The sequence below is a fragment of the Apis florea genome, unplaced genomic scaffold, assembly GCF_048593485.1.
Source record: "Apis florea isolate Af1SG1 unplaced genomic scaffold, ASM4859348v1 contig_3758_pilon, whole genome shotgun sequence".
NCBI lineage: Eukaryota > Metazoa > Arthropoda > Insecta > Hymenoptera > Apidae > Apis > Apis florea.
This window is the reverse complement of record NW_028256839.1, coordinates 622,758-648,619: the sequence shown is the minus strand read 5'-3', so window position 1 is coordinate 648,619 and position 25,862 is coordinate 622,758. Positions and strand designations below refer to the sequence as shown.

Sequence of the window (25,862 nt, the reverse complement as noted above, 5' to 3'; positions counted from 1 at the left end):
CAAATGCACACAAGAAGGACTAGAGGAACCAATCCTCGCGTCGAAGGGCGGTTTCAAGGGATGGGCCTTTGCGGGGTTGCGCCGTAACGCATGTTGGGCCTTTACTTTCACTTTTATGGTGATCTATTATATGGCGTGCAAATGCGGCTCGTAAAATGATCGTTGCTATGGTTTCTGTTCAAACTAACATCTGGAATTTGAATTGTTAACAGCAAAACACGACCCGACCATTTCACGAGTCCGGGCCTTAACAACTTTTACTTTCAACAAGACAACGATCCTAAACATAGCGCAAATCGTGAAAAAATGGATCATATACAATATGCTCCATATGTTAAATATTCTATCACAAAGTCCAAATGTCCAGACTGAGACAAATTATTATCAAAGATGGTCCAACAAAATTTAATGTTAAATAATATTGCATGTATGAAGCGTTCGAATATTTTTGTAACTACTAACGGTGTGTGTATTTGTAATAAATGTATTATAACTACTGCAAACTTAGTAAATCATTTTCAAATTTTGCTGATATTATCTTGAAATATTTCCCTTTTACTATACATCTCTCATTGTTTTAAAGTACAACTTTAACATATATATTTCGTTCATCAAAAATTGTAAATGTAAGTATTCAAATACTTTCGTTAATCATATGTATATATAATTGCCCGTATTATTACAATGAATTCTGCCTATACGTATGCACTTATGACATAAATTATTTTACAGTGTTATTGGTTATTTTATAGTGACCGGATAATATAAATAGGTCACCCAAATCCAATTCTTATCTTTTGTTTATAGTTTATATAAACTGAAGTTGGATGAACTTACTATTAATCCAATGAGGCGCAGTAGATATAAACAAGTGCACGTGATCGACGTATGGACAAGACAGGACCGATTCACAGATTCCAGATTCCTGCGAATTAGGAAATAAGAAGGTATCTTTGTGAATAATAATTTGTTCACTTCCAATATAATCTGAAATTATTCGTATTGATATAAACTCAATGAGGAAAATAAGTTTTGAACCAATATTTGATAAAAAATTATCAATATTATAAATTATTATAATTTTGTAGAAAAAAATTGTATAATAATCAATTTAAATTTATTTATGAAACATTAAATTCTTATTTTCAACAATTCTGAATTCGTTTTTATATATCATTAGCAAATAGAAAAGTAAGGATATTTTTCTTCTTAAAAATTTAAAAGATTTAATCGACTGCAAAAATTTTGAAAAATCTTTTTTGTGGTTGAATTCATAATAGATTTGAAAAATTGAAATTTTTTCTTTACAATGATCTCTTAAAATTTATTATATGATGTTTTCGCAAATTATTGAATTTTGTATATAGTTAAAAACGGCGAAAATTGCAATTTTTTGAATTTGTTATCTGATTCTGAAAATATTTAAAGTTCAATAATTAGATAAAAGAAATTATGTATAGCAAGTTTTAGAAGAAAAAATTTCAAAGTCACCGAACGAACATGATATTTTACTCCTTCTAACCACTAATAATAGTTCAATTTTTCTACAACGTATTTCTGCAGAAAGAGAATCATTATTGCCAATAGTGACAATAGGGATAATATAATGGCACTTATTCTTTTATGGAAATTCATCGAAGAAGAATTGAATCATTTTTAGTAATAAAGGAGATATACATTGTGCTTCTCCGGCAACTGTATTTTAACTATTGTGGATTCAGTTATAAAAAAATTTTTTTAATTTTCTTGATTTAATTTTTAAAAGTTAAAGAAAAAAGTATCTTTATTTTTTTATTTGCTGATATATAAAACAAATTCAGAACTGTAAAAATAGGAAGTTGAAATAAGATTGATTGTTAATTTTCTTTTTTTACGAAAATTATAATAATTACAAATATCGATAATTTTTCATTGAGTATTGGATCATTTATGTTCTTCGCTATATACTTAAATAACAAAATAAATGAAATTATAAAATAAATTAAATAAACAATTAATATTTTTTTATTCTGAATTTTATCAATATCAGAATTCAAATAAGAAAATATCAAAATTATTCAAGCTTATTTCAAAAGTTTCGATTATATGTTTAATAATGAAATTTCATTGAAAAATTTATTTTTAATTTTAATAATTATATCTTTGATGAATATATCTTTTCCTTTTCTTCGCTGTATTCGTTGCTTCATAGAACAAATTCTTCATAATTTGAAATTTTAATTACAATGTTACAATGTATATGAACCATTTATTTTGAAAGTGGCCTAAATCCATTTATTTTAAAATTGAGGTATTGAAAGATTTGCGTTTTAATAAATTTAAAAATATTGGTAACTGATAACATGGTTATATAATATTTTTGCATTTCTAAAGATGTATTAATTTACCAACCCAATTAGCATAATAAACATTGTTTAAAAAATTATATGTTTTTGATGGCTAAATGACTTATGTCATTTTTAAAATTAATGAAATAATATTTTTATTTGTTAATAAAGCATAAATCCATGGAAAAAATAAATTTTTTTTTAAATACAATTTTATAAAAAAATATTCAACTTTCATTAATGAAGTAAAATTTCTATTTGTTAATAAAGCATAAGTCCATGAAAAAAATATTTTTTTTTAAATAAAAAGAAATATATACAATTTTATAAAATTAAAAAATATTCAACTTTTATTCACTATTAAAAAAATGTTACATTCAAATTAGTAATATTTTCCAATTGCAATTTATAATTCATTCCTCTCATTAAAATAATTATGGTATGCAACTGATTTATAGTATAATAAATTTATTAAATCGTATTTTAATGTTGCAATTAATTTTGCTTTTCTATATATTAGTGTCAATTCAATATTATTAAAGTTTCTTGGTGTGATGGGGTACTAAATCTAGAGTTTTGAATAGTGCATCTTCATTCATTAATTTTTTATAAAACATTTTATATGGTTCAGTTCTCAAAAATCTTATTCAATATATTTTTAACCAATTTAATCTTTCTCTGTTAATATTTTTTAATCTATCGCTCACTAAAAATCACGTTCTTTAGAGGTTTAGTTAGTAAAAATGAAATCTTTTTGTTTCATTTTATTTAGAATGAAATTATTTTTTCGTCATTTTTTTATGACTTCGTAATATTCCTGAGAGACAAATAATAAATTGTTTTTTTTTTAATGCCATTACAATTTCGAAACTTTCTACAACTCTCTATCATTCGAATATAAGAAATGAATGATCTGATGGAATGAACAGAAACTTATGGTCAATGATATCTACATTATTTTGGCAAATTGGACAATTTTTATCATGTCAAAGCTTTAACTTTAGCTTTTAGTTTTATATCTTTATATTATATCTCTTTTGTCTTGAATACATAGCGCTGTAAGTATAACTTGCTTTTCGTTTCTAAGATTTTTTAGATGTTTCAGGAAACAAGATGCTACTTCCTGTGAACCTCTGGATACGACAATTTTATCCTAGAGATACATGTAAACGTTATTATCATGGAAATTGTGAAAACTCAGATTTAAAATATACAATCTACGCTTTTAATATGCAATTGAAGTAGTTAACTTTGGGTAAGGCAGTACTTTTGTAAATCGAAAGAAAAAACAAAATGTAATCAGAATTATATAATGCCAAGTTTTGATGTTATTTTAATGATTTTCTTGCCAATTTTACTTGCCAATTTTACTCTTAAATAAGTTTCATGTTCTTCCATAAGGTTTATGTTTTCTTCGTCATTATTTGATGCTTTAATTTTATTATTTAAATGATCATATTTCTGGCAAATATCTTTCCGCGATATATGAAATGTAAATTAAAATCTTCTTTAAAGATTTTCCTAAGTTTTCTTATTAATAGCGATAGTATTATTTTTTTTCTATTTAAGCAGATATAGGTTAAATATCTTTATATTTAAATCGGGCTATAAGAATTTTTTATTAGGATTGTAGGATCTACAATGAATTTTAAATTAAAAAAAACTTTGAACGTGATTATGAACAGATTTTCTTTTTCTTACTTTAAATTTTTCTGAATGGTCCATTTATATTATTTTCTATATTTTCAGATTTTTTAAAGTATATTTTAACTGTCTTTCACTTATATTAAACGTATTCAAAAATAATTTTTTATAAATAGGGAATTTTCTGGATGGACAGTAGTTAAAAATAGATATAATAATATAAATAAATAATATAAATAATATAAATAATAATAGATTCTTTTCTTTTCTTATTTCTTAACGAACTGTTCTCTTTTGGCAATAATGCGTTTAGTAGCTTCATAAGGTAATATATTTTGTTTATTAAAATCACTTAAATTTCAAAATATATTAAAAATCTTTTTCCTTTCTTCTGCATGGAAATATTTTATACAACTTTTTGAACAATCTTTGTTTTGAAATACCCTAATTTTTCTATTTTGAATATAATATTTTTTTCTTGCATTCCGTTTGATTTTTCATAATTTTTGAATATGTGTTATTATTCTTTTTTCTTGATTTTTTCTTTATGGAATCGTTTGAGATTAGCTTTATTTTTTGTTAATAAATATGTTTCTAATGAATATGATTCTTTTTTTCTTTAATATTTGCAAAATTACAATTAATACTTTATTATATTTTAAATCATCTTCACTTTTTGATTTCAAAAAAACTTAATTTGCATAGGTAGAATTTTTGTATATAACAAAAAAATCAAAATTTCGTTAAAATTTTTAATTATAATTATACAAACATGTATACCTCAATTTTTTTTTTTTATACTTATCACTGAGATAATTTGAAGTTAAACATTTTCAAACATGTTGAAATTTATATTAAAAACAAAGTAAAAATTAAGCAATCCAAATTTAAGAAAACTCTAAAAATAAACAAAAGTTCTTAATCTGTGAAACAATAATATTTTTGCTTTTTAAAGCAGACTACCAAAGAATAATGCACTTTTTTCTAATTAGTGTAAGTTATGTAATTACGAAACGTATCATAGCTGTTATCATTAAATAAATTATCAGGAAATTTTAGAAAAAAATAGATTATGCATTCAATCACCATTATCAATTTTTATCACATTGATAATCTTTCTTACTTGCTTGTTTATTAAAATTATATATTTAATATAATGGAATTATTATTATTTAAAAAAATCATTATATGAACTAATCGAACTAAATAATACTTTAATAACATTACTTTAATAAAACATAAAGCTTCTATTTCTTAAAATTTTACTGCATAGTTTACTCTATATCTGTTTGAAACTTTTAAAATGAGACTTAAACCATTTTCAAAATAAAAATTTTAAGATTTTATTAATCAATTAATTTTTTTTTTAAAAATCTTAGTGATTTTTAAATATATTAGTTATAAATTGCTTCAAAATGAAAACATAACAATAGAAATTTAAATATTAAAATAACCAATTTGATTTTTTTGATAAATAGGTCACTTTCAAAATAAATGGCTCATATTTTTACATAAATTTTTATTTGATCATATTAATTCAATAGAATATTATTTATAGCAATATGGTGAAAGGCTAAAGATTAAAAAAGTAAAGATGTAATAATACTTTTTATCTTTGCTTATTTCATCCACCATATAAAAAATTCAGTTTATGCAATTCAATTTTTATCATTAAGTAAATTGCTTTAACAATATCAGTTTCTCATTAGTATTTCTTTTTTGGCTGTTGTTAATATCTTTTCAATTTTTAATTTTTAAATTTATTTATAAATTATGAAAACTATTTCTCAAACAGTCAATTCATTTTTTCATAAATGTTTTTATTATAATATTTTAGAATTCAAAATAAAACATTTTATTGTATTTATCAAAACTTTTATCATAGTATATGTAATAATTAATTATTTCTCCTTATCAAAGAAATTTTTAATTATGCTAAAATGAAATTTATTTAAAAATATTGCTCAAAAAAAAATTATATTCTTTAATATTTTATCCATTCTCTATATGATTAACAATAATCCGAGTTTAATTCAAATAATTTAAATAATATATTTCTTATAATGTTACGTATAATATTTATCATATAAGAAGATATTATGTTCTCATTACATAAATTCAAAAATATCTTTTAATAATTTATATAAAGAAAATTATTTAAAAAAGTTTATGTTAAGTAATATGTAATTAACATTAATTCTGGAAATTCGACACGATAAAAAAAATTAATATAATATAGATACTGTAATCTATATACTACTACAATCTATGATTTTGCATTTCTATTAAAATCATCCATTTGTTTATTGTTAATTTTCTAGCAAGATATTATTCTCTTTAAAGATAATATTTGTTTTCCAATTGTTTTTTAAATAAATTTTCCAATTTTTTTATAAACATTTAAATGTTTTTTTTTTTACTTATACTAAAATATGTTTTTTATATATATATATATATATTTTTTTATTTGATGATTTTATTACATTTTTTTCGTTCAAAATCAGAATTCTTTGCAGCTTTTTATCCTCAAAATTACATTTTATGATTTTCAGTATTTTGCAAAGCTAATAATATAATATATATTAATTTTTATATGCATATTCATATTAAAATATATTTTTTTTTATATTATAAAAGTCAAGCATTTAATATTTTTTTTCTAAAAACTATTTTTATCATAAATAATGATACAAAAAACAAATCAAAAAAGTTTTCAATTTTATAAAAAAAATTTTTATCAAATTATATATATATATGCTAAATATGAATCTGGTTGTAAAAATTGTTTGATTTAAATGTATAAGAATTATCGATTTTTACTATATTTGAGAAAATATATTAAAAAAAGCAATTTTTTTTAAATTTTCAAAGAAGGAAGGGGTATTTTAAACGTGTAATATATAATATGTAAAATTTGGAAAAATTCTCAAAGAAAAATCTCAAGAAATACTGAAAATCATTATGTCAATTATTATTTTGATTAAAATTATAGTTTATTTATTAGAAAGAACTGTAGAAAATAGAATAGTTGTATTCTTAAAATTGATGAATAATCAATTAGCAGCCAATAATTTCAATTGCAATAATCGATCACGTGAATATTTTGCTTGTATCTACTGCTTCGTTTTGTTGCAATTGACGGAAATTATCTTCTAAAAAATAGATAATATGATTGTCATATTCTTCTTTTCCATTAATATAATAGAATCAAACTCGCCAAATAATTTATAAACAAATAATTTAAAAACAAACAAGATAAAACATGAGAGATTTTGAGTATCTTAAATCAACAGAATCAACCTTTATATTCGCTTTTTAATTTAATAAAAAAATCAATCATTTTTAAATTTGATAATTTCTTGTCTCTATGCAATTCATCGAGGATTCATCTTAAAACAGAATTAAATTTAATAAATTTATAATAATAAGTTTAATAAATAGGAAAATTATTTGCCAAACATTTATAAAGGATAGATTGAACAGTAAATATTATTAAACAGTAAATGCAATGAGTTGTCCTTTTGTTTATAGCAAGTTTTTGCTAAAAGAAACAATATACACTTCTCCGATTCAACACATATATAACATCCTAAATTTTTTAACACAAAAATTATAGCATATTGAATTTCTAATGCTAATTGTTAAATGAATTAACAATTTTTTTATTTTAAGTCACAAGAAAATAAAATAATTATTCGTTTTCTAAAATATAGTTTTCAAATTAAAATCTGCTTATTTGAAGTATGTTTAAATTTGATAATTTAATGATTAGTGGCAATCGCTGAAAATATTATAATACATAGACATTTTATTAATTACATATTATTATAGATAAAATGTTATAAATTAATCGTCAGAAAACAATGTCGTCTTTATTTCTTTTATTGTTAAAGATATATTACTAAATGGAAATGAATATCGGCAGATTTAATAATAAATAACTGAATATAGTAACATTATTTATATATTTCCTAAATTAAAATTTAACTATTTTACTAACTACTAACTTATTATTAGAATATTTGAGTTTTTTCTTTTTTTTTCATCTCAAAAGTATTATAATCAATTTAGGTTATCATTTGAAACACATTCATAGAGATGTTTTTAAATATAGAGATTAAATCTTTAAAAATATTAAAACCAATAATATAGACTAATCTTTAAAAAGATTGGAAATTGAAATTTTCAACATTATCAAAACATTTAATTCTTTCAGAATTTAAACAATAAGCTATATCGTTATGCATGGATTTCTTGATATTGAGATTAAAAATAACAGATTAATAATCAAACAGATCAGATTATATTCATGACGTACAAAGTAATACAACTTAGACTTTTAGTAAATGAATAAAATTAATTAGGAAAAATAATAATATTATATCTATAATATAAATTATAATTTTTTTGATTCATTCAATCAAATATGCATTATCATTTAATGCAATGAATGGATTTGAATCTTAGGAAATCAATTTTAAATCTTATTAGTAAAAATAATTAGAAAATTTTACAATTTTAAAATAATAAATATCAAAAATTACATCAAATCGATATTAAATAAAATAATTTAATTTTAATATAAAAATTTTTAAATAAAATAAAAAAAATTAATTTTAAATAAAAAATTGAGAAAGAATTAATATATGTAAATTTTTACATGATTATATAGTTAACGTAACTTTACATAATATATAAACAATTTATAAGTATTATACTTTATTTCTATTTTTTATATTGTTAATTATAATTTATTACTATTAAAATAATAATAAAAATATTATAATAATAAAAAATTAAGGAAAAAAATAAAAAATACTTTTTTTAAAATTGCTATCTCTTTAATATTTATATGTAATGTATATGTAAATATCTACATATATAATCCTGAGAACGAGACTTAAAATATAATTAACAATTAAATGAGTTTTTCTGAAATGAAATTTGATCGCAATATGATTCAGATTCTACTATAATTTTCAGATATTCCGATCCTTTTCCGTTTTAGACTATTTTAAATTATAAAGAGCAAGATAATGAAGCGTTTTTTAGAACCATTTTTTAGAATCGTTTTTTAATTGATTTTTCTTCTTTTTTATCTTTAATATTATAATTCCTAAATCAGAGAAAAAATTATAAATTACATACATACATACATATACATATATATACATCTATTTAAAAATTTTTTTATATAATTGATAATTAATTATTGCTAATTAATTAATAAAAATTATGCAATTTAATATTTTTTCTCAATTTTGATTATTTCACTACAATAAATTTTATCAATAAAATAAGACTCAATCGAAAAAAGTAAGAAAAATAATATATTTTTTGAATGATATATTTTAAAATAATATATTTTTTATCATTTAAAAAAAGAAAATAAAATTGTTACATAATATTTCGTCTATACGTATGCGTATAATAGATGCTATAAAAGTATGAGGCTGATGTTACTGTTATTGTAATTTCAATTATTGTAATTTTAATCGCAGAAACTTTTCTATAGATAGATATTAAATGTGCGATGATAAAAAATAAGTGATGATCATGTGTAAGGATATATATATGTGTATATATGCTATTATATATATATTATTATTATATTATATATATATATGGAAAGAGAGAGAGAGAGAGAGAGAGAGAGAGAGAGAGAGAGAGAGAGAGAGAGAGAGATTTTTAAAGTGCATTACTTTTTCAATCTTTCTAGATTAATTTTTCGTTTTAATGGTAAAAGCTTATTAAAATTGTAATGAAATAATCAAAATTTAATAAAATTTAGACAATCCGTTTAACTATATAATTATTAAATATCATTACAAGAAATATATCTTATCAAAATAACTAATATTATCGAAATCGTTAATTTCAGGAATAAAAAGATTTGTTGGTTGCAATCATATTCGCAGCTATGAATATTTTATAGAGAGTATCAATACAAAGTGTTCATTTTTGGGAGTTCCCTGCCCATCTTGGGAAAAGTTTCAAGACGGAAATTGCTTCGATTGCGTGAATCAATATTGCCCTAAGCTTGGATTGGATGCTCAGCCGGGAAATTATCATGCATCTGTTTATTTGATGACAGGTTCGATTAAACCATTTTGCAGTAAGTATTTTCTTCAATTTATATATTTTTATTAATTATTTTATGTTTATAAAATTAAAAAAGTATATTATATTAGATACAACTCGATCTTCGACCGATTCAATGTATATTTTGTAATGATCTCATGAAAATTTTCTCATAAATTCGATAAGTAAAATACAATTAATATAGATAGTCAGCAGGATAAAGTTTATTCGAGGTAGCGCCATTCATATTTCCTTTCTTTGCATTAAGATTTATATATATTTAAGGCCGAAATCGATACATTACATTCCTTTATTTTAAAATTATGCAAAAAAAAAGTTGGACAGTTAAATAATTGTTAGCAAGTCAGCTTGATAAATTTTTCAATGAATTTAAACCCATTTTATTATTTTATTATAATTCCCACGTCATTATATATATATATATATATATATAAAATATGTCGTTATTATTGTTATTTATATATGATATACAGAATAATGGACAATTGATATAATTAAAAAAGATTATATCAAAAAATAATCATAAATATTGATTAAAATTTTTTTGTATAAGATATAAAGTTTTATTTCTTAGAAAATTTTTAAATATTCACTGAATATATGTACACTTAATTATATTTTGATCTCATTGTAGTTTACTTTCTCGATTCAGATTTGTCTTTGTTGTATTGAGTAATAAAGATTATATACTCTAAAATAGAACAATGATAAATTTTATTATTATAAAAATCTTAAAAATGTTGACCCAATATAATGAACACAGAGTAATAACAATAAAATAAATCAGAATATAGTTAAATGTGAATATATTTGATGAATATTTAAATTATTTGAATTTGAAATAATATAAATTATATATAATATAATCCATTAAAAATATTAAAAAGTTATTAAATCAATATTTTATTTCAAGAAATATAATAAAAAATATTTTAATAACATGAATTTGTTGTCAAAATTGCTGTGAAATTTGATAGCATTTATTATATTTATATAATTTCATATATAATTTATATTATTTTATTTTCCAAAAATTATATATATATTTATCATAATTATCACAATTATTATCATAATTAATTACTTTTTTTTTTAAATATATTTATGTATTATTTTTTATTTATATTATTAATTTAATAACAATTAAAAGAATATAATAAAAATAATAAATAAGTTTATCTAAACACATTATTGTAAATTCTATTATATACTGTAAGTCATTGCAAAATAAATGCTAAAAATTAAATTATTAATTTTATTATTAAATTATATTATTTGATAAATATATAATGTTATAATTGCACAATTAAGACAATAATAATGAATATGAAGTCTCTTTCCCTAAAAAAACAATATAAAATAAAATACTAAATTTATAAAAAAATAAATTTTAGCAGAAATAGTTTTTTTAAAAATTTTATATTGAACTAAAATTTTTAAATTATAATTCATTTTTTTTATAATGAAAGTAACCAGATGAAATTAATATATTATTAAAAAAAGAAAAAACAAATACTAATAGAATAATGTTATATAATATATATAAAATTAAGTGATATAATATTTTAATATTTTATAGCATATTTTTCAAATTAATAACTGATCCTAATTTTTGAATGTGCAAATATCTAAAGCTTTTATGACTTCGTCATTTTTGATATATTATTATTTCAAATAAAATAAATATTTCAATTCTTAAATATTTCAGTTTTTAATCTGTTTTAAGTAATTCTAAAAATATTTAAGTATTTATATAATTATATATTTCATTATAAAAATTTCTTTTTCTATAATCAGTTCAAAAATCTGTAATAAACTAAATTTTTATATAATGTAAGTATATTTATATTTCCACAATTTTTTTATTCAAATTTTATTGCTCATGTTAATTAGAAAATCTGACTCATAATGATTCACAATACATATATGTATAAAACTTACTATATGAAAACCGAAAATTCTATTAAAATAGCAAAATAATTTTAATATCAAAAAGTCATTAGTATCAAAAGAAAGAGCGATTTAATATTATCCTTTCACAATCTAGATTTTCTAAAAACTATTATGCTATTCATTTTGACAACATCAGATTATTTATCATTTTCTCAACTTATTTTTATTTTATATAAAAATTCAATGCGATAATTAGTAATTATAAAGATAATGTGGTCACTAATTATTGCTTACTATAGTTCTATCTACAATTAGTCTTATTTATCTTTATTTAGAAAGATAAGAAAAATATATTGTATTCAATTTTATCAGAAATTATTTTCTATCATAATTTGATAACAAAATAAAGATAATAAATTGCTTTCAATTTTTTGTAAATTTATTTAATATTTTTAGTAATTAAATTAAGTTAAAATGCTAAAATGATAGAAAAAAGTTTTATAATCAAATATTAGTTTCAAATTATGTAATATGTATATCTATCCAAAAATAGAGAATTTTTATAGATTTAAAAAACAACTTTTTTTTTAAATGAAATTATATATATAATTTTTATGTATCATTATAATAATTGAAAATTAATAAGTTTCTAAGATTTTTAACCTTTTTTTCCCAATATTTTATTTGGGCAATATGTTAACACTTAAATGTTACTTCGCCATATTTACAAATACAGAAAAAGTAAATGTATTATTCATATTTATTCCTTGCAATCAAAGTATAAAATTGTAAAATTAATGAAAAATATAATCGAATACAGCTAATAATATATAATTTTTAAAATATAATACATATTTTAAAAATTGAAAATTAGAAATTATAAAAATTTATAAATTTAGAATTTAGAATTATAGAAATATAATTTTTTTTTCTTGATTCAAAAGAATTTAGAACCTAAGAGTGCAGAGATAAAAATGTTATGTTTATCCTTATATACATTCAATAGAATCCATAAATTTGTAGATTTTATGATTCAACGATTCAATATTTATGTGATTTTATGAAAAAGTTATATTATTTTGAAAATTAATCAATTTTTAATCCAACTGCATAATTTTTTTTGTATAGAGAATGAAAAACTGTATTGATTTGTGCATAAAAAAATATATAGATATTTAAAAAAAGATTGTAAATTTAAAAAATTTTTAAATTTATGAATTTTTTTTACTTTTGTAAAACTTATATATTAGATAATGCAACATTGAAAATTGTGTGTCTTAATAAAATTTCTTTTTACTTTTTTCATTTTAGCATTATCCCACTTGCAACTCTATAAAATATAATATCCCATAAATCTTATAACATCGAAAATAGAAATATTTTATTTTATTTACTTAAAGTATACATCATAATTTTGAATTGACATGCTAAAATAATTGGTAATCAAAAAAAATTTTAATTAATTTTCAGAAGACCATTATAAAATTACTATTAATATTTCGAGAACAAATGAAAGCCTGAATCACGGTGGCGAAGTTGGTACCTTTGCAGTCAAAATACTTGGTGAAGACGGAAAGAAAACAGAAGAGATGTTGCTTAGTTCTCATTCAAAGTATTATGAACCAGGAAGCGTTCATACTGTAGTATTACCAGGCAATGTGGTGGGTAAACCGGAAGCAGTTGAAATTATGTGGGAGTATCAAGCTTCTTTTTTCAATCCACTCACGTGGAGGCTCTTACACACACCTTGCGTATATATTGATTCATTGAGAATCGACAGTTTGGCGGCCGCTCATGGGTATGTATATAATATTTGAGTAATTTAAACATTATGTTTCTTATTTTATATTCATGACTATTCAAAACTTACATTATCTAAATTATTTGAAATTTTGGACTTATATAGTTTAAAATAAATTATGTATGTATAGTCAAAAATATATTTATTATATTTGTTTTTGTAATTATAAAATAAAAAGTTCAAATATAATATCCAAATGAATAATGAAATAAAATTCTTTTTTGTGATTTCACTATATAGAATGGATAAACTCATATAAATTATTACTTATATAATAAATATATTCACTTAATATATTTTTTATATTTTCTAAAATTTATAGAAATATGTTGAAGTTAGTAAAAATTATTATTATTTTATTATAAAAAATTATTATTTAGGCATTTTTTAGAATAAATCTTAGAATAATATAATAATAAAAAAATAATATATATAGGATAATAAAAAATAATAATAATAATTCTATTACACGTATTTTATTGATCAACTTTATTCATTTTGTTTCTATGTATTTTTTGTGATGATCATAATTAAATTATTGAATTTATTACTTAGCTATCATTATATGATAATAAAAATATTTAATTCTATTTAAAAAATTTGAATGTTTTTGAAATCTCAAAAAATAAAACCATTTTTGATGAATCTATAAATTAAACATTTCTTTACTAATTTCAATAATTTTTAAATATGTTATAACAATCATTTTCCATTTTTAATTTTTTCTCTAACAATCTTTTCATGAAAAAGTTAAACTCTCTTAATTCGCAAAAAACTATCGTTATTATTATAATAAATTTCATTTATATATTTACATCTATGACAGCATGTGACTAATATGTATAAACACTTAGTTTATATAGTTTATATTTTTATATAAAAATATTACGAAGACGAGCAGCCAAAAAGTGTGTAATGAGTTTAAATATGAGGAATGCGAAATAAAATATAAGACAACTTTAATTAATGATCGAAGTTATAATGATAGATTTGCATTCTAATTCATCATTTCTAATTATAACTTTGCTCATTGTAATTTAGTTCGTCTGAAAGATTAGTATGTTTATTTTCACATTCCACGGATTCGAAAGAAATTTGTAAAATGAACAAATTCAAACATTCGATATTTTTTTATACATAAATTTTTTATACAATTATGTTCAGTACAAGTTTTATAACGTGTGCAATATTTCGGATTACATTTTTTGTTGTTTTACAACTATTTCTCATATTTATCAAAAAATTGATATTCGCTATCAAAAATCTTTGAGTTTTAATCCGAATTAAATATATAAATAAAGCGAGATATTTAAAATGTTCAAGTTAAGTATTCTCTGTATATTTTAAATATTCAATTTTTGTGTATGTATCATAAGAGTAATATAATGATAAAATATAATATAATGATAAATGTAATGATAAATATCCTGAAAACAAGAATATACAATAACATTAATAGAAATAAATATATGATGATTTTTAATTAACAATATAAATGAAATCACGGAAATTTTATGACTTAAAATAATTTTATATGAAGCTTCATAATTAACTAAATCAAATTTGAAAATTTTTCAAATATAAAAAAAAATAACTAAATAATTAATTTCAGATTGGAATGAACTATCAATGATTATTCTACATAATAAAAATAAACAAAAAATATAGAGTGAAATTTTATCATTTAAGTTTTCATTTTTAAAAATCAAGATTGAATAAATACAAAATGTCTTATAATTGAATGTATGAATTTTCAAATTTAATTTTCAAAAATCTAAATTAAAATTAACAAAAATATATCCTTCTATCAAAAAACATTTTATATTTATTTTTATTTATAATAATTTCTATCAATAATTCATTCATATGCTATAGAAAATTAGCTATTTGCAAATTTATATTTGAAAAATTTTCAAATTTGATTTATTCGAAAATCTCTCACAGTTACATTACTCTTAATTTCCATTTTTCCATGTAATCTTTCCACATTGCACATTTTATGAATTATGGATCATTTTTTTGTATAATATTAAAAATAATAATAATATAATAATATAATAATAAATTTTGTATAATATTAAAAATAATAATAATATAATAATAAATAGAAATAAATATAGTTTTATTACAAGATATTGTGTTACACAAGTTTTTCCTTATTATTATTAACCACAGAATTTCAATGCATAACAATTTTTCTATTTGCATGTTTGTACATAATGTTTGTATATAAATATAACATAAATATAATTGCATATTATACAATATATATACATATATATATATATTCTTTATTTCATATACATATATAAAAAATACATGTAAATACATACAAATAAGAAATTGTAAATACTATAATAATTATAGATTTTTATCTTTCATTGTAATAAAAATCATTTTTTTATTATAAAAAATAAGATTTTAAATTATTAAATATATAAAAAAAATATTTGTAATGTATATATATATATATTAAATAATTTTTGATAAATTTCCTCAATAAATACTGTTTTGATATTTTATAATAATTATAAAATTATTTAAAATTTATAAAATTTAGTTTTTATATATAAATCCTTTTATATATTTAATATCTTTAATTATTCAGTTTAAATTCTTTAATAAAAATCATAATATCTCAATTTTTATAAATTTACATAATCGTTCAACATATTTCTAATTATTAATATTGTAATTAATTACTATATAGTGTATAGTTATTGAATATATATTGAATAATTGTCTAATTATTTCACAACTATTTACTAATGATTTATTAATTTTTTATGTTAAATATAGCATTACTGTGTGTCCTGATAAAACGAAAACTTTGATCGCCAACGAACCGAAGATTTTAACAATCGAGAACTGTCAAATCGTTGATCTAAACATGATCTCCACGTAAAACTTCCAAATTTATAAAATAAAACGTGACATGTATGTAACATCAAAAATTAAAATCAAAATGATTCGATAATGTTATATGTGATACATATAAATATATTGACAAAAAAATATATTTTGAAATATATTTTGAAATATCAGCAATCCTGACGATATAATAGATGAAAAAGTTAACATAAAATATCATAATCATAATTTGCTATTTTTATTGCTATCTTTATTGTAAAAGTAAATTTTATTTTTAAATAATGTAAATAATTCATTTGGCTTGTTTAATGGAAACTAATATTAAGATATCATTTATTCAATTATTTTTAGTAAATGAATCATGAATGGTTATTTTTAATTAATAATTATAGAAAGGAATTATATTTTGATTCTTTCAATTTTACAATAATTATATAACATTTTCTCAATTTTATTTGAGAGATTAATTGCTTTTTTGCATTATATCATTTCAATTTTCAAAAATTCACTTCAAATTTCATTTGAATATGAATTTAAATGAATACTATAAATAAAATAATTAACTGATAAAATATTGCTTGTGGATAACAAGAAGTTTTTTGAAAAAATGTCTAATAGGTTGAATTTGACAGACATAATATTAATAAAAATAGTTAGATATGACTGAAACTAACATATATACAAATAAAATCATATATATTTATTGAATTACTAAACAAAAAATTCACTTTACTATTTTTATAATTGTATTTTAATTAAAGTTCTTAAAACATAGAAAGTATTAAAATTTCTTTTGGATTTTGATTGAAATAGCGGTAGATATGAAAGAGAAATTATTAAAAATAATTATATGAAATATTTTTAAGTAAATAAAATAATAATTAAAAATTTATACAATACTTTTAGATTACATTTCAGTTAATAAATGAAATAATATGTAATGATTTAAGATATTATTGTAGAAAAATTATAATTTTTTTATGCATCTAATATTAATATTAATAATTTGAAAAGTAATTGAAAATGAAAAATAATTAAAATATGAAACATATGAAAATAAAAGCAGATTTATTTGAAAATAATTAAAATTTTAAAATAATAAAATTGAATAAATGATTTTTTTCAAAAACTATAAAAGATTATAAAATATAAGAAGCAAACTAAAAAAATATAGTGATATATAATAAATAAAATAAATAAAATATTTACATGAGCTATTTCGAGATTAAATATATTAAATAATTTTCAATAATATAAACATATACTATTATTTCAGAGAAAAATATTTAATATATAATTAAGAAAATCAAAATGTATTTTTATTTAATTATTTCAAATAATATTTTTTATTTAAAGTATATTAAAATCGTTCAAGTTATTTTTCCTATTTATTTTAATCAATGTTTTAGTTATTATATATGAATGAAACTATCAAAAATATTTCAAAAAATATTTTGATTTTAAATCTATAGATATATCAAAAAATTGAAATTTAAAAATTTGGAGAATACAAATAATTGCTAAATATATTATGAACACTTATCTTCTAAAAAAAAAACTTATTTTTATATTTATATATAATTAAATATATAGAAATTAAGTAAAGATTTATTTTATCCTCCAGTTACACATAATAAATAGTTTGGATATTTTTTATTTTTGTATAACTTTGAACTTCTTTTAAACATTTATTAGTTTTTGATTTGAGAAAGACAAGTTTAAAAATTCGATATATTAACTGAAACAAGCCATTATAAATGAAATATTAATTTCAAATATTTTCAATTGAATACAATATTGAAAATCGATTTTTCCTCAATTTTTCCTCCAACAAAATATTTTTCGAAAACAAAATCAATTTTGTAAAAATTTTATTCTGTATTTTTCACCTATATTTTATTAAAAATTTATATTCTTCCTAGTTTCTTTATTAATATAATCTATATTTTTACATATATTCTATACATATATTTTTGCATTAAGTTTCTACAAATCCAAAAAAATTTAGAATCTACCATTTATTATGTAACAGCATAAAATTTGGACTTGAACTTGATTGTGTATTGAATTAATTATTGATGACAGTTATAAGTGGAATAAAACACAATAAAAAAAGAAAGAAAAAATTTACTTTTTGTTTATTGTTCAACTTTTTCTAAAAAATGAATATATATCTTTTTGTGATAATTTGTACATTTATTTTTTATAATATAATATAATGTATAATATAATTTAATTTTTCATAATTATATATTTATAATAATATAATAATTTATGTAATAAACTCTTGTATAAGAATTTTTTTTTCATATAATAATTATACAAATTATAATACAATATAATAATTATACAATAATTATAGAAATTTTTCATAGCCAATATAATAATTGATATGTTATCGTTTGAAAGTTTAAAAGCAATGAGAAATTTCAAATAAAATCATTAAAAATCATTGTATTTATTAATTATAATTTAAGTTTGCTGAATAATAAAATATATCTATATTAAAATAAAAATGACAACAAAGCATTAAATAGATATAATTTAAATAAAATTTTTGATTCGTCAAAATGAATATTTTTTTTTTATTTCTAAATAAATTTCTATCTATTAATTTTTTTCTATCTAATTATTAATATCAATAAAAATTTATTATAAGTGGTTATTATTTATAAAAAATTCTTTATTTCATACAAAAATATAGTTACTTCCATACTTTGGAATAGTATAAAATTTTATTATTTTTAAAAAAATAAAATGGAAGAAATTAATTAGAAGATTAATTCTAGATTAATTCGAAAAAATCATAAAACAATCAAATAGATCCATAGAATAGTAAATAGCATGGTCTATGAAGGAAATATTATATTGTAACTTTTGAATATAAAAAAGCTTTCATTTCTTAAATAAACTAAAAACATTTCTATTGCTATGTTTTCGATCATTACTTCATATATCATCCTAAAATTTAATATCATCTTTCCTAAAATTTATATTGACATACTGTCAAGAAATGTATCTGAAATGTATTATTCTTTATATTGCAGATATACATATATTAAATTCATAATTTATATAAATATTACATTTATGAGTGATATATTATTCTATCTATGAAAAATTGAAAATGCAGTATAAAATTTACAAAACTATTAACATGTAAAAGAATGAATAAAAAATTAAGATCAATAAATGCTTACATATTACTTTTATATTAAAAAAAAGATTAATTCTAAAAATCTATTTTCATAATTAAAAAACCCTGCAAATTCAAATATTTTAGTCTTAATTTAAACAATAAACTAAACTAGAAAATATAATTCAAGAGAAAATTAAGTAAATACAAATTAATTAAAAAAATCATAATCAAACTTGAAAATAAACAAGAACAGTAAGTTATAAATCTATAAAATTATCGCCAAATGCATCGATAAAATTTAAATTTAGAATGTTTGTCAAATTCCATAGAAGAAAAAAAAAGAAAATCTATAATTGATTATTTTAAAAATTACATTAATTGCACTGTGCAAAAAATAATGACATAAAAAGTAGAAAAAAAATATTAATAATAACAAATTGGAAAAGGAAATTGGAAAATATTTTAAAGCATATCAACATAGGATAAAAAAAGATCATAAGATTTATTTAGTCAAAAATTATTATTTAGATTTATTCTCAAAGGCTTAAACACTCTTTAGATCTACATGTACTTGTGGTAATTGATATATTTAATTAAATACTCATAAAGCCTGTTAAAGTCGAAACTGAATGACTTTGAATATTGTACAAGTGATGTCTGAACTGATGCTATTATCCGAAGGATTATTTACTATCGTAGAGGACTGTATAATCATTTTATTATGAACTTTGAATGAACGAATGGTGATTTACAACTGATTGAAGATCGTAATGATTCTAATTGTACTTTGATGCGAACTGTATCGTTGCTAAATTCTATCTGATCTGTATTTTATTTCTATTCTAACTATTAATTTAAATATCAAAACAATAAAAATGAATAATAATTTAAAAAAATCAGCTACAATTATTAAAACTTCAATAAAACAAGATATTATCATTTAAGAAAACTAATCGTTGAAATAAATAACTGAACCAAAATTTTAAAAAGAAAATTTACAACAAAATTAAAGAATGCAGAAGTAAGAATAAAATGATCAAGCAGAAACCAAAATCAAAAGTAAAATTATTAGAAGATATTCAAATAGAAAACAGATATGAAATATTTGGTTTTATAAATAAAAAACAAGCAAAAAAATCTGTAATTTCTAAATCAAAATCATTGTCAATTTATATAAAAAACGTAACTTGATTCTTTACTTGAAATTATATTGGAATTAATAAATATTACTAAATTATAATTCATTAAAAAATAAAATTAACAATCAAGTAAAATTACAAATGACTAATCTAGATAAATATAGAAAAATTTTAGATATTAATATTAAGATATTTAAATAAAACTATTATATTTATTAATTTATTAAAAAAATAAAATTTATTAAAAAAATAAAAAAATTACAAATTAATAATTAAAAGATTTCTTTTCAAAATCACGAAAATGTAGAACAGAACTAAATTTGAACATTATAAAAAAAATGTTATAAATTTCACAAAGTAAAAATAACTTTTATTTTTTTCATTGAATTTATATTAACAGAAAACAATATAAAAATCCACAAACTGAAAGTTTTATATATTGTGATTGTCATTGAAATATCATATTGAAACATTCAGAATAAAAATGTTTGGTTTCGCCGCTATCGAAGTAAGTCGCTTGTCGACTTAATGCCGGTGGACGATGTCTTTTTTGGAAGGCTGTATCGCAACTTAATATCACCGTGTCCGACGATCGGAAGCACGGTGTCCAATAACGATTGACTCGACTTATGACTACGACCTATCTGATGGAGAGTCGGTGCGGTAGTCTTGACTGCCCGAAGACCTAATCGGTAGTGAGTGTTAGCCAGGAAGACCGCAGCCCTGGTCGACTCTCTTCCTGGCTGATTGAGAGTGTCCTAATTATGAGTGGGGACGATATCGATGCTGTAATTGGACATCGACCTCACCCAATTCGAGATATAGATCCAGGGCGGGCGGCAATGTTGATCCAGAACATTCGACGATTTAGGCGATTGTTATAACATAAACATAGACAAGCACTGCAGCTGTCCCTGCTTAGTGTCACTGGTGCCTCATCGTCGCGGTCGAGAGGAAGACCGTAATCGAAACCTTCTCGAGTGTCCTGTTTATAGGTCGCGATAACGCTCGCGACTAATTATATATCATGTAATATTAATTTATTATATATTATTATCATATTTTATCGAAAAAAGTCGATATGAAACTTATTAATTTTGGCTAATTAAATCAAACATTTACATCACTGTGTATCGTCTCGCTATTTTCCTTTCATCTAAAAATCTTTTCATATTATATATACATGTAAATATTATATGCTATAAAAATTATAAATATTGATTTAATTTTGAAATGTATCTATGTAGATATGTTTTATATTTTATATATAATTACAAAAACATTTGAATATTAACATATGTTTAAATTTAACGATCTATATTTTTATTAATTATACAAATGGATGCAAATTTTTTTTAATAATTTATTATATTTTATAAATATGAATAATATAATATAATAAAATAATATTTAAAATAAATGTATAATAAAACAATATAAAAATTAAGCGAAATTGTTAATATTAATTTAAGATTAATTAATTGTGAAACAATTGGGTGTGATCTTTATTTTCAAGAGTTCGAATACCTTCAATAGCTTAACAATAATTTGAGCAGGCATGGTTTTCGTAACACTTTCCAGATCTTTAATTTAATAACAAAAATTTTACAGCAACGGCCACTTTACAAATCATATTTGCATACCATGCGATGGACCCACGCGCTGTGATGCGACCTCGCGAGGGCTCATCCTTCGAAACCATCCTCCAACGCGATGATTGGTCCCTTCAACTCTCTTTCAGTGTGTATTTTCATGAAAAGCAAGGATTGGAGGAAAAACAGTTAAGTTAGAATAGAAATAAAAAACAAGAGAGATAGATTTCAGCGTCATTACAGTTAGCCGCAAAGATTTTTGAAGTACCACCATTCGTTCACTCAGAACTTATAATATAAATAATTATATAGCTTCTACGGTTTAGTAAATGTTTTCCAGCAGTTTAGGCACCATATATATATATATAATATTGGAACACTTTAAAAAGTAATTCAAATACTTTAAAAATTTATAATTAAGTTTATAATTTATTAAAAGTAAAATAATAATTTTTTATAAAAATTAAGTATTGATTTTAATATTTTTTATAATACCATTCTAAAATATTTAAAGAGTTTAAAATGTTATATTTAAAAATTATATATACTATATTTTATATTTCTTTAGATGAATTTATCATTTTTCTTTAATATGTAGAAAAAATTAAATCGATAGTCTTTAATCTTGTTTACCGGAAAATGTTCATACAATTACTTAAGATTAATTAATTTAAGATCAAAAACTCTTTATAATAACATATGTATTCTTTGGTATATTTTTAATGATATAATACACAATTATTAAACAAAGCAAACGTTACGTACTATATTTATCACAATATAAAAATCCATTAGTTGTAGAATTGATTCATATTGATATTACATATTATAGTGATTATAGATTAAAAAGATATACTCTCTTAAATCTTGTATTACATTAATTAAATCTAATATTATCGCAATAATTATAACGTTCACTTATCTATAAGTTTATATAAATACAACAATCTAATGTAATCATTATAAGTTACACGCCACTATACAATGTCACACATTTACTTTATAATTTCATAATTTATAATTTATAATAAAGTATGAATTAATTCTAAATACTTTGGATCATTAAAAAAATAAAAAAATATTTTTTTATTATGGAAAGATTGGTGAAATGTGTCTTTTTCTGTATATATATTATATATTTATTTTAATGATGAATCTGAATCTGAAAGTAATCTTAATATTAATAATATAATAGTAATCAATATAAATATCTTAAATTTTCATTTCTTTGGTTTTGATATAATCATTATTTTAATTTATTCTTATTTAATAATTTAATAATTTAATATACTATCAGTTCCAATTCAATCCAATCAGTGAAGCTTTAGTATATAATAATAAAATTGATTTATTATAAAATTCGTTGTTAATAAAGTTCTATTCTAAAACGATCAAAAGCAAAATTCATATGCTAATGAAGATTTATTGAATGAATTTGCAAATTTCTAAAAATTCTGTCAATTCAAAATTATAAAATTCAATAATTCACGAAGTTTTGTAAAAGGTTCTAAGTTCTGTGATTCGAAAAGTTTGATGATTTAAAATATATATTATACGGTTTTAAAAATTCGATGGTTTAAAAAGTTCGAAATGTTCATTAGTTTAAAAAATTTTGAAATGTAAAAGGTTCTGATTTCATTGAATTCAAATACCAAAACGCTCGTCTTCCAAAATTGCCTTCATGCTTATTTCGTGAAGTTGTAGATTTTCGGTAGGACACACAAGCGGCTAATGATATCAATTCCAGGAAAATTTCTAGAATTAGGCTGAAGAATTGTCACCTACAAAGTCCGCTGTTTCCAAAATTGGAATTGATCCGCGATTGTTTATAATAATTTTTCTCAAGTAGAATAATATTGATTACCATTGAGATTAATATGGCTGGAAAATATCTCAAATATCCAAAATCACGTTCACACTCCAGTTACAGAAGTGTTTTTAAAAAATATACAATTCAAAAATCTAAAAATCATAAATTTTTCTGACAAAAACAGCATTGTCCTCACTTTGTACCATCTGTTCAGTATTTTAATATATAGAATGTTTGTTTTCTTTAGAATATATTCTTTAGAATATATATATATATATATTATATTTTAAAAAATATTTTGGATATTTTAAAAAAGATTACAAATATAAAAGAATATTTAGATAAATATTGTTTAATATATGTTTTATATTATTATACAGAGTATTAATATATTTGTATGAAATATCTTCCAAAGATAATTCTAGAAGCTGAAATAAACATAAAAGTTAATAAATATATAAAAAAATCGATTATTATATCATATAGTTTATTACAATTTATTATAGGCTTATTTACTAAGTTATATGTAATTGAAGTTCACAAAATGAAATTAGAATAAACTGAAAAGCTAGAATATTTTTAAATATATTGTATTACCTTTTCTTTCTTTTTTTTTTACCAAAAAAAGTTTTATATTTATTTTCCAAATTAATTAAAACGAATGGAGATTTATTTAATATATAATCATTGAAAAACATCACAGACGAGATATAAGAATAAATTAATTATTTCCTGAATTTTCGTGGCCCAAATTTAATAATTATAAATTATTATATTATGTATTAGAAGTCTCATAATAATTTTAACTAATACTAATTTTTCTGTTTATAAATGACGATCTTAATAAATAGTTATCAAAATATTATTAACAGTTAAATTAAATAATATACACTTATATGCTACTTCAGAGACAACTACTATTCGATGTTGACAAACGATTTTTATTAAGTATTATAAATGAAATTACTGCGCAGATTTTTAACAATAAAAACTGATTATTAAATAAAATAAATTCTATTATTTAGAATCATTTTTTTGACATCATATTTTTATATGATAACTTTACAAATAAATAAATATTTATGAAAAAGACAAAAATATATTTATTTTTTTATATATATATATATATATATATATATATATATATATATATATATATATATATGCATAATTTATAATATTTAAATTATAATATATATATAATATATAAATATTATAATACATTATAATACATAATTTTCTATATATATTATATAACTCAATATTTAATTAATTTAATAAAATAAATTTAATAATATAAAAAATAAAAAATATTTTATATTATATATTTTAAATTATATTTTATATTTTAAAAAATTTCTTTATAAAATTAATTATATTATTATTATATATATATTATATTATATATTTATAATTTAATCATTCATTTTAATATTTATGGAATTAAATGACAACTTAAATATTAAACATTTAATGATGCATACCATTTGATATATTTTAGTACTTTAGTACTGATATTACTTGTAGAAGATTATTTAGAATAA

The 25,862-nt window shown here is 19.8% G+C and overlaps 1 protein-coding gene across 1 annotated transcript in view; it reads left to right on the top strand.

Annotated features, from left to right (window-relative positions):
- The window catches only part of LOC100870279 (pancreatic lipase-related protein 2), a 51,348-nt gene extending 34,564 nt beyond the window's left edge, over positions 1-16,784 (top strand). Inside the window, exons 7-9 of the mRNA XM_086915030.1 lie at positions 9,853-10,086; positions 13,437-13,764; positions 16,567-16,784. Coding sequence (XP_086771156.1) covers positions 9,853-10,086; positions 13,437-13,764; positions 16,567-16,672 — 668 coding nt within the window. The 3' untranslated portion in view covers positions 16,673-16,784. The remainder of the gene's footprint in view (positions 1-9,852; positions 10,087-13,436; positions 13,765-16,566) is intronic.
- Positions 16,785-25,862: the final 9,078 nt, after the last annotated feature.